General features: G+C 30.1%; 1 protein-coding gene across 1 annotated transcript; it reads left to right on the top strand.

Moving 5' to 3' along the window:
* Positions 1–283: 283 nt before the first annotated feature.
* Positions 284–8,698, top strand: LOC110110288 (protein ROOT HAIR DEFECTIVE 3-like). The gene is made up of 15 exons (XM_020841684.2): positions 284–428; positions 1,807–1,873; positions 1,975–2,077; positions 2,764–2,834; positions 2,905–2,968; positions 3,052–3,117; positions 3,249–3,296; positions 3,386–3,448; positions 3,539–3,595; positions 5,408–5,572; positions 5,646–5,714; positions 5,799–5,890; positions 6,811–6,889; positions 7,885–8,050; positions 8,422–8,698. The coding sequence occupies exons 1-15, from the start codon at positions 284–286 to the stop codon at positions 8,529–8,531; spliced, it is 1,365 nt and encodes a 454-aa protein (XP_020697343.1). The 3' UTR covers positions 8,532–8,698.
* Positions 8,699–12,029: the final 3,331 nt, after the last annotated feature.

A 12,029-nucleotide genomic window follows, 5' to 3' on the forward strand; every position in this document is an offset into this window, starting at 1 on the left:
TTTTATTTCTATTTCTTGTTTTCTATACATCACACTATGCCCATATTTTGTTTTTTATTGTTCTCTCTATTTTTTATTGCTAAACACTTAACTTTATAGACTGTTGCCTTATGTTAGTCACCAAAAATCAAGCAGTTAGTTATTGTTTGCTTGCTTCATATTTGTTAATGAGTTAGGAATAAAAAACAGTTGTTAGATTTTTCTTTCAAGAAATTTATACCGTCAGACTTAACCATGGAGTGAGTTTATTCTTAAATACATGCATGTCATTTTGTTCACAGATATGGGGGATAGTAGCTGTTCTACCCAAATAATTGATGGAGATGGCGCATATAATGTCTCTGGAATGGAGAATTTCATGAAGACTATGGAACTTGGTGAATGTGTCTCATATGCTATAGTCTCCATAATAGGACCTCAGATCAGTGGTATGTTGCTTGGTTCATTCTTTAGATTAATTTTTCTATTTTTTATTTCTGCTATGAAAGTAACATTTCACAATTTGTTTAGGTATCACACATTATTGTTAATTGTATGTCTTTAGACTCTTCACTTTAATTTCATGGATTTTTTGGTAATTATTTGTACCTTTTCTTGCCACCCTTAAAGGAGAGAAAAAAATCATTTTCAGTCATCATGGCTCAATGCTCTGACATATAAAATTTTTCCACACAAGTTTTAAGAGATGAGTTATTGATATAGAATTTATGCAATTTTATTCGCTGCGGCTTATTTGTATATTTGAAATTTTTGTTCACTCATAGCAAAAGAAGGTAGAATAGGAATTTAGAAGTCAGGTTTTTTCCATCAGATTATTAGCTAGAGCTAGATTTTCCTAAATTATTGCATTTAATTATAAAAATATTTAGGACAGAGGAATAATTACATAAAATTTACATTCAAGCGGTAGCGGCTTGTATAAAAGGTGGGCAAAAGTTTGGGCTTGCCTTAGTCATCTTTTCTACGTGTTGTTTCCACGTTGCTTTTCAAATAATGTTTTGTAATATTATTTTGTGCGGTAAATATAATGAAAATCATAGCCCGATGTATGTCTCATAAGCATGATCATAAAAAAAGCACTTGTTGAGTTGCTTGCCAATCACTGTGAGAGTAATTGTTGCTTTGTTTTATATCATAATGCTCAACATGATATTTTATCCTGGCAAGCTATTTGTGACATAAATTGTCAACCGAAGAGAGGGCTTCATAAGTTGATACTTTATAATCAGTTGCATAAATGCTCATATTGTGCAGCCCTTGTCCTTAAAGGGTGTCTTTTATTTGCGCTGCTTTTGATTTGATAATCACTTTTATCTATTATCTATAATTAGAAATGATTTTCTTTTATTAACTTTTTTTCTTTTTTATCACTTAGGTGCTCCTCTATTTATGAAAAGTCTAAAAAAAAGGAAGCATCCTTAATCACTTGTGGTGCATTATTGATTTTGTATGATTTAGTTATAAAACATGGATGTTAGCTCTAGATCTATCGTGAAGTGCCCCCATTGTGATTTGAGTCACAAATTTGAGTCATGGAAAGTCTTTTTGCAATTATAAGGCTAAGTTTTTGCATATCAATTCCACCCAGACCTCACATTTCGGGAGCTTCATGGATATGACACTTAGTTACAAAACTTTATTATGGATTATTTGGATGCATTCATTTAATTGTCAATGTCTGTGTCATGCAATACCTTATGCTATTGTTTAACATTGTTTTTGACAAATACTGTCTGGAGGGTAATTTGTATTTAGATATATTTTTTTAAAATCTTTAAATAGCTTTAATTTTCACTCTTTTAATAGGAAAGAGCACTCTTCTCAACCATCTTTTCCATACAAAGTTCAGAGAGATGGATGCATTCAAGGGGAGGCAAGTTCTTATCATCTTTTGATATTTCGTAACTTAAATGTATTTTTAATGTGAATATATACTTATATTATTATTATTGTTATTGTTATTTTGTATTTCAGGTCTCAAACTACTAAAGGAGTTTGGCTGGCAAGGTGTGTGGATATTGAACCTTGTACTATTATCATGGATTTGGAGGGTTCTGATGGAAGAGGGCATGGAGAGGTAGCTTTAAGATTCGACTCTTTTGAGCATAATTTTTCTTAAATTGGGCATAAATTTTTTTTTTTCAATTTCATGTTTTACATTTAATTTCTGAATGCTCAATGTTCTAATTACACATTATTTAAATCTTTCTTAGTGATTTACATGTTTTCATTTTTCAAATCTTTCTATCAGAATTGTTCATCATAGATATGTGAATTTTTGTTTACTTGAAAATCAAAACAAATTGTAGCAATGAGCGTTGGTGTATTTATAATTTTACAAACAAAGTAAAATATTAGTCGATGTCAAATAATTTATAACCCTTGCATACAATTATAATCCTCTAAACTTATACTATGTGAAGTTGTTACTTTTTGACTTGGACAGAATAGGGTACCCTATGCTACTGCTAGAAAAAAAATTACATTCTTAGATTATTTCGACCTTGAATTTATGTTGAAAAAAATACCGCACATTTGTCAAATTGTGTCTCACATCGTTGGAGATGTTGAATTTAATAAAAATGCAAAAGCCTAAATCAAAAGCGTAGTTAGCATTATGGGCTTGGCTTCTCATGCAAGCAGTAAAGTGTTGCTTTAGTATGTTTCTGATATTTGTTGTGCATGGTACATCTAAATTGCTTCCACCATTTTGCAGTTCTTTAAACGTTTAAGTTGTAACTTTGATTTTTATGCCTTTTTCAGGATGATACCTCATTTGGTAAGCAGAGTGCTCTTTTTGCTTTTGCAGTTTCAGATATAGTATTGATAAATATGTAAGCCTTCTGATCTATTTATTTTATCTGATGATGCTTCAATTATTATTTTCTTATGATCATATCACAGGTGGTGTCATGATATTGGATGTGAGCACGCTGCTAACAGACCTCTTTTAAGAACTGTATTCCAAGTAAGCGTTGGTTCTATCTCTGATGGAACAATATAGTATTTGCTGTAGTTCACCTGAATTTACATTGCTGCTTTTCTTAATAGGTCATCATGCGATTATTTAGTCCTCATAAAACCACCTTACTCTTTATCATACGTGACAAGAATAAAGTGAGTGATATTTAACCATTTTGGTACTTTCTATTTCATGATATTTACTTATGCTTATTATGATATTTAGAATAAGTTTTTTTTGCATATACATCTGGAAATACTGAGCATGTTTGTCTTTACATGGGTAGACCCCTATAGAAAACTTGGAACATATTTTGAAGGAAGATATTCAAAAGGTACGTGTTATTTGTTGTTTTTCTTATCTTTTATATATCCAGTGTATTATTATTGTTTAGCATGCTTTTATTTTTATTTTTTGTTATAGATTTGGGATTCTGTTCAAAAACTATGTGAGCATATAAATACTCCACTCAGTGAATTTTTTAATGTAAGTTGAAACATTGATATAAGAAGTATCGTCTATCTCTGATGAATAGTGTTTTTTTTTTTTTTAATTTGGATCTATTTCAAACCATAGGTAGAAGTTGTTGCCCTTCCAAGTTTTGAAGAAAAGGAGGAACAGTTCAAGGAACAGGTAAATTTTGTTTTTGTTATTGCATTTTAAAGTCTCCCTTTCTTATTCATATCTTTTGTCTTGTGGAATGTTGAAAAAATGTCTGTGCCTAGTACTTGTTTCTTGGAAACATCATGACTATCATGAATTGTGAGATTTTTGGTACTGAGCATCTTAAACACGTTGTGCATTTGGAGAACCCCAATTTGTGTGGGTCTATGAAAAAAATTATTTTCTCTACTTGAGCATGTAAGCAGGGGACCACAGCTTCCAACTTGTCATATGCTTTGGAATGTAGTAAGCTGCATTTAAGTATAACATTGTCACATACTCATGTACTATTGTAATTTTAAATTTTTAGTTAATACCACTACCCTTTGCTGGTAGATGCTTCTTGGTAAATGCGATGTCATTGATTATTTGATTACCTAGTTATAACGTAAAAAGGGTGTGAATAGATCATGGAACATTTTAAAAGATTTTGGCAGAAGAGAATTGTAGAGATTTGATTTTCAGTAGTTTGTTGGAACTTCTCTAAATAGGCATTGTTTAACTCCTAAACCCCACCCTTCACCTTATTGCTAATGTAACCATTTTTGTTTAACATGTGTATGCATGCACCTTTTTGTGTTTTTTTCTTTCTTTTTTTTTTAAGATGTGGTGTGAGGGGTGGTACATGATTGTTTTGTGTTTATTTTATTTAATTATATTTTATTCATTTTTTGTTGGTTAGGAGTTGAGGTGGCACTCAGAAGTTGGCAATTGTAAAAAATTTGCGAGCGATGCTGCTGTGAAGAAAAAAGAAAAGAGCATGCATGTGCTTGGAGGGAAAGTGTGTGCAATGAAGAATAGGAAAAGATAATATATGAGTGACCACAATAATAGAAGATGGAAAAGAGCAAGGATAAAAAAGAAAAGAACTAAAATGTAAAGAGGATGATGAAATAAGATAGTATGAAATATTCACGTGGTTTTCTTACATTTGACACCAATCTTCTTTTTGTCAGAATTATGTGGCTAGAAAGTCAAGAATAATTAATCCCCGTTAAGATGATACTGGACCTACTACTCTTTTTGTAGAACATGCAACCCTTGCTTTAAAATTTGTTATTACAGTTTGATGGCCAAAATTGTGATTTTTTGATAGATTTCCTAACCACTTTCGACGCAAGAAACAGTGAGAACCTGCTGTCCACAGCAGGAATTGGCACAAAACAGTGGAAAAAAATAGCAAATCTGAGAGAAATAGTGGAGAAAAAGCTTGTATTTTACTAGTAGATGCAAGGAAAATAGCAAAGATACAAGGATCCTCTATTCGAGAGGAGGATCGCACTCTCCCAATATCTAGAATTCGATCTAGAGCCTAGCCACCAAAGAAGAACAAGAAAAACTTCAAGCAAATTCAACATAACCCTAATCTATCCTTTTCTCCCTACTTAAAGTATACAATTCAAAAATAACATAAAAGGACCTAATTACCCTTGCTTCCACTCCTTTTGGCTCCAAGATTCAATTTGAAAAGCAAGTGGACCCCACCCGATTGCCTCCTTGCGGTTTCCGGCTCCCTGTTGTTTCTGCCCGCCTTCTTCTCCCGTAAACGAACAGAGCCGGCCCAATGGATTGGGCCGGCTGGACCGGTCCTCTCTGGACCGGTCTAACATTTTTCCACAACCCTTAAACATTTGACTTTTTTCTCACAAGCTTAACTGAATAGTCCATTATCCGCCCTATTTTTTTAATGTTTCATAATATTTCATATGTTGTAATGCCTCTAATATGCATTCTTGCTCTAGATTCAGGCATTCATAAGGTTTTGTTATTATGTCCCTACAGGTTGCAAAGCTACGGAAAAGGTTTTTTCATTCTATTGCTCTTGGTGGGCTTGCTGGAGATAGACGAGGCGTTATTCCTGCATCAGGATTTTCTTTTAATGCACAACAAATTTGGAATGTTATAAAAGAGAACAAGGATATTGATTTACTTGCCCACAAGATGAGGGTTTGTTTATGACTTGTGAGTTTTTTTCCCCTTTGATATATCAATGTCTAATTTTGTCGCTGGCCTAATGTAGGTTATGATTGCTACTTTTCGCTGTGATGAAATTGCAAATGAGAAAACTTTATCTTTCTTGAATAATGAGGTAATTGGCCAAGAATTCCTCTCTATTTAGTTTCTAGTATGGGGCATGTTTTTGGCATTACTATCCATTTGAGCATTTGGACAGGAGTGGCGCCACCTTAAAGAGGCTATACAAAATGGTATTGTTCCAGATTTTGCGAAGAAGCTCAGCTCTATATTGGAGAACTGCTTGATTAGGTAATAAATTTTAGTTTTATGAATGTGAAATAATTATTTTTGCTGATCAGAGATTGTTAATAGGGTAAATTTAGTGAAAAGCTATCACAAAGATTTCATTTTTCTTGATTTAATATTTAGCTTATATTTAGGTAATTATTGGCAAATTAAAGGATAAATGTAATGATAAATGCCTTTTAAATATTTTTAAAGGTTAATGCTTCTAGAATGTAGGGTTGCTATTTCATAAAAGGTTGATCATCATTTTAAAAATAGATTTGATTTGAAAGCAGTCTAGTGGTTTATGCTCTTGAGAATTTAAAAACTTTTCGAGTTACATATTTTGCCTGTATAAGCTTGTATAAGTACGAACATGATCTTTCAGCTATATATAAATATTTTCTCTTGCTCACTCCCCTTCTACCTATGGAAATTTATCTTTAAAAATTTGGGCAATGTGCATATCTAATTTAGTGTTTATCTTGTTACTTGGCTTTAGCGCATTGTTACAAAATATTGGAAAGTTAGAGGGTATAACTAGATGTAACATTGTATGATGGTGTTGGGACGTTAAGATTTAAAAATTATGCGGGATCCATTAATAGTAGTTAATTTTGATATCTTTTGAAATTCTTTTATGTATTATTTAGCAATTTTGTATTTAATGATGGTTAATAATGTATTTATGATGGCCATCTTTTACAGAGTTTTTTCTGAAAATTTCAAAAACATAAATACATATGATATCTTTTGGTATTGGACATTGATATTCAAGAACGATTTATCAGAATATTTCACTCAGAACTACTGTTATTTAATCTTTTTTGGCTGAACAGTTTGACAATAAACTTCTGCCTGATTGGTTGTTTAGCTAGCTTACATATTATGATTTTCATCACAATAATTTCATAATTTCACTAAAAGCTTGATTTTTATTACAGTTATGACAAGGAAGCTGTATATTTTGATGATAGTGTTAGAACCTCAAAGAGACGACAATTGGAATCAAAACTTCTTCAGGTATTATCACAAAAAATGTTTTTCTGAGTGGATGCATACCAATATTTAGTTTGCATTTCAATCTCATGAGAAAATTTGGGAATCAAACAGCACGGTGAATATACTAAGTTTCTCGTAAAAGGTCAAGCTTCTCTGGTTGATCTGCATTCTTTGTTTTCATTGTTCTAATGGTAAAAAAAATTTTAGGAAATTATTGCATATACTAATTTTATTTTTAAAATAGAAATATACCGCATGTTTACTAAAATAAAATAAAATATGGCAACTCATTTTTCATTTAAAACCTCTTTAGTTTACTCAATCATTCATTCAATATGGGCTATTTGCTTTTAAAGTAGTGTTGTCCTCAAATGATCATAAACCAGAGGAATGTAACTACGAAGTGTGCAATTGTTTGTGTATGAAAGCACTAAAATAATATAATTTCCTTGTTAAATGAAACGACGTGCTGCTGAATAAAATGTGCGAGCAATTCTTAAACTTGCAAATAGCTATTTTTTCGTCCAGATACTTTACTATTTGGGATCATATTCCTACACCTTAATGAATTTTCACTTCATTGTGAGGTAGGATATTGATTAGAGCAACTTTGCCCATATGAACTAGGGAAACTGTCTTCAATGAGATATTCTTCTTTTGCTCAACAATTGCATCCTTTTTGCAACCCCTGGAATTTTATGGATGTTATTTCGAGGCATGATCAAATTATTGCCCCTGGTCATCTGAGCAAGTGAGCTCTCCTTCTATAATATTCACAATTTTAAATCCTATGTGTTTTTAATCGTTTTGCTAATAATTTCATATCACAAATGGACCTTTGGTTTGATTTGGTTTTGACCATTTGTTTGTTGATTCAAAAGCTTCAAATGTGTCTATGTTGTTGCTGAGAAATATTGTTTTAGAAAATGATGGGCAAGTTCTGTATATTGTAATATGATCCAAGTTGACCTTCTTAATTGTTATATAATATCTTTTTTTAAGTTTTGTAACTGCAGTTTATTCAACCTGTTCGGGATTCCATGATATCGCATCTACAATACAAAGCTGTAGAAGATTTTAAAGTTAGATTTGATAAGGCTCTGAAAAGTGGGGAAGGTTTTTCGGCTGCTAAGAAGAATTGCTTTCAGTCTGTCATGATTGCATTCGGTGAAGCCTGCGAAGGTAGCTTGCTAGAAATTTTAATTAGATTTATTGAGCTATACATTATCACAATTGTTTGCATTGTTGAATGAATGAATACAACTTATTTAATATTTTCTTTTTCTTCTATGTTTTTGCAAACATTATATTCATGGAGATTTGTCTCAATGCATTCTTTGTATAGTAGGTATGAACAAGACAGTGCTATGATTCTTAGTTGGGTAATTGTTGCTTTTAAAAGAGCTTGCATGTACTTAAATGTACAGTATTGTGCTCCATATAGGAGGCAATAGATTGAGGTTTCTTTAACAAATAGTTGTTTTATTTCCTTAGCAATCTTTCTTTAGCTTAATTTTGATTGATAATTGAAGAATGCTGAAATACTGATGCAGGCTTTGAACAAGCAATTCGGAACTCTTTAAGAGTAAAAGAATATGCCAAAAGTGTGGTTGAATCCAAGGACAAGGAAGAAGCTGATTTAACGCATATGAAGGATAGGTAATTGTTTTCTTGAAGTCTTACTTGCGGAAGATCTCCTTTATTCAATTTGTGTAATTGTATGCATATGTTTACATAAGATGAAATAAGGGTTTGTGGAAATCAGTATTTTGCTAGGGATTTTATAGAGTGAAACTTGGGCTCAAATTCACATAAGTTGCCATTCCAATACCTCTTGATTGGTAGTTAAGAACTTTTAACATATAGATCAATTACTAAAATTTTAAAAATTAAATAATATACAAAAATTTTAAATATTATTTAATTAATTCAAAAATTTTTATAAAGAAATACAATAAATTAATTTATCATTACAATTAATTGTTACTTAATTTACAGTTATACTCAATTTAAAATAAATTTGTTAAAGATTTCAATAAAATAAAAATAAAAAATATGATTGTAGACAAAGTTGGTATTGTGAAAATTTTCTATTAGACTATTCTAATGAAAATGATAATGATAGAATTTAATGTTTTTATATGTGATTTTAAATGAGTATAATATATATTACATTCATCTTAGGAAAATTCAAAGATTTTACTATTAATCATAAGAAAAAAACCTTAGTCTGATTATAATGACATTTTTTTCTTACTATCGTAAGAAGTTAAATATTCAATGTTCTTAATCATAAAACAAATGTAAAAATAATAGTAAAGATCATGACATAAGAGATCTTACTCCTTGCTATTGTAGAGGTATTAACATTTTTACACGTACGTTTTCAAGAAAAGAGAATCAGAGAGCCTAGCCAAATCTAAATATTTTTTCTAATATATTTTATTTCATTATAAGTGATGTCTCATTTTCTATAATTAGGATATATATTAATTAATGTCATTAAAAAAAACGCATTGACTCTTCAACCCAACTCAAACTTTTTATTTTAAATCATTAATCTAAAACATATGATTAATAAGCTAATAAAATATATTTTTAATTAAAATAGTGTTGACTCCATTAGTGTTGGTGCAGGGTTGACCTTGGAATTGTTTGACAATTTATTCGGCTAAGAAATCATCATTTTGTTTCTTTGTTAAAGAAGATAGTTTGAGAGATGTGCTATTGGTTTTGATGCCTGTAAGAAACTGGTTAGTTGTTTATGCATAGATGTACATGATATGATTAACATTAAGCAATTACTGCCGTTCTAAAAACATGAAAAATAATTGCTGGGAAAGTAGAAATAAATTTTTACAATCAAATTTGCTATAGTGTGGTTACTATAAGAAAGATATTGTATAATTTTTTTCAAAAATAGTTGTTAGTAGTCAATAAAGCATCCCTAAGAAAAGTAATAGCCAAAGTTTTAAGTATTTGTTCTATAGTATATTATCAAGGATTTGCATTGTTGGTAATGGAAATATACAAGGAAGAAGAAATGCTCCTATCAGTGAAGCCCATCCTTCTTATAATCCTCCAAACATTTTCAATTGCCATAGAACATCAATGAAGATTTTGAGGATTTCTTTGGTTTAAGGAATTCACTTGAAATAAGGTTTCATATGATATTTTTTTGAGGAGAGGGTTTATTTTTTCTTGTAAGGAGAAAGGATGTGAATCAAAATAATACATTGAGATAATCAATTGAAACTAGAAAAAAAAAAAAACTAATCTCAATGCAATGGTAACTTAGGATGCTTGCATAATGCTTGTATAGTTTCGTGCGTACATGCGAGGGTAAAATATATAAAAGCAATATCAGACCGCGGACCACTACAAAAAAGTATTTTAATTCCTGCTTTCACGTTTCGACAGATAATTATGCTATTACCAACATGTCTTAGAAAAGCAGTTTTGTCAAACAAATATTTTTTTTCTACTTTATTAGTGGTAGACTAAAAGAGCAGTGGAAATTGACAGACAAACAAATGGTCTAAAGTTTTTTTTTTTTTTGAAAATCTCATTCACTTTTACTAAGCGGTGGATGTTTTTTTTTTAATAATTTATTAATTTAATTAAGCAAAATAGATAATATATATCATCTAGTAATTTAACTAATACTTTAATTATTAATTACAATACTAATTATCAATAATTAACTATTAAATTATAAGTATAAATATTAATAATTGAATAATTAATTATTCAATTATTATTTCTACAATTAATTATTTAAGTGCTATTTATCTAATTTTTAATTAGTGAGTATATTATTAATTATTTAAATAGTTTATTACTAATTAATCAAAATGGTAATTATTTAATTAAGAATTTATTTTTCATTTAGTATTTGATTACTTACTAATTATTAATTATCTTACCTCCTATAAGCCATATGCCTACATAAGGTTTGCTTTTTCTCTTCTCATTCCTTAGAAGTTAATTAGATCATTATTGTTAAATTAATGATTTTTGGTATAGATTTTTACAATTTTTTATTTTTAAGAATTTTTTGTTTAAATAATGATATGAAGAAATAATATTCTTCAATTAATGGGCTATTAGTTATCTTTGATATTAGTTTATTTTATAGAGATCTTGACAGTTAGAATAACTTTTATAATTCTCTTTGTTAAAATGTGGTAGCTATAAAGAAATTGTTATTCAATCTTTTTAAAGATTTGTGATAAGTAAATAAAAAACAAATTGTTTATTTGTATTGTTTAAAAAAAAAAGGTGGTGAGTTATATTTGTATTGTTTTAAAAAAAAGTGGTGAGTTATATTTGTATTGTTAAAAAAAAAATTATATATTAGTTAAGTAAATAAAAACAAATTGAGACTATACCTAAATGTTTACTAAAGTTTTCATTTTATTCGCTTAATTTACTACGTGAACTGGAAAAACAAATTAAAATGTCATAAAAAAAGAATCGGATTAAAAAAAATAGGTAAAAATGTGCTAACAGAATCCTTTTAATAATCCCTTTTAATAATTGATAGAAACAAAGCCACATCTCCAAAAATATAATCCACAAAAGGACTTCGAGTTTTGTACTAAAAAAAAGAAAATAAAAGCCTAAAAGGAGGGTTAAATTTAAAAGAAATCGAACAAGTCAAATATATACGAGTGGGGGAGCCGCCATTAGCGGCCAGAGAAGGGGTGAGACAAGGTTTTAACCATTTCTTGCCCCTTAAGGTTCAAGTCAGTTGGAAGTGGCATCAGAGCTTAAATCCACTAAAATTTGATACCATCTACACTATGAATGAGCATTCAAAATCCTCATATCCACTTGCTTTGTATTCAAGAACAGTTAAAAACATTTTCTAAGAGTTTTTCACACCCCTCGCTAAGCTCAATCAAGTGTGTAAGGCCTTTGTTGATTTCCACCATGGCATAGGTGATAGGAAGGTAGATGGGAAAAAAAAATATAAGCCATAGAAACACTTTTAATTGAGGAGTATTTTTTGCTCATTAGATCCCAAAATGAGCTACTGCCATGATAACATATAAGAAAGAAGGGGTTGTGGAAATCCCAAAGTAGAGGAGAAAGAGAGGAGAGAGTAAGCGCTTTAAAAATTCAATAAAAAAATGAAGGAAAGCCATCTCAAACAATC

The sequence above is a fragment of the Dendrobium catenatum genome, unplaced genomic scaffold (genome assembly GCF_001605985.2).
Source record: "Dendrobium catenatum unplaced genomic scaffold, ASM160598v2 fragScaff_scaffold_9, whole genome shotgun sequence".
Classification (NCBI taxonomy): domain Eukaryota; kingdom Viridiplantae; phylum Streptophyta; class Magnoliopsida; order Asparagales; family Orchidaceae; genus Dendrobium; species Dendrobium catenatum.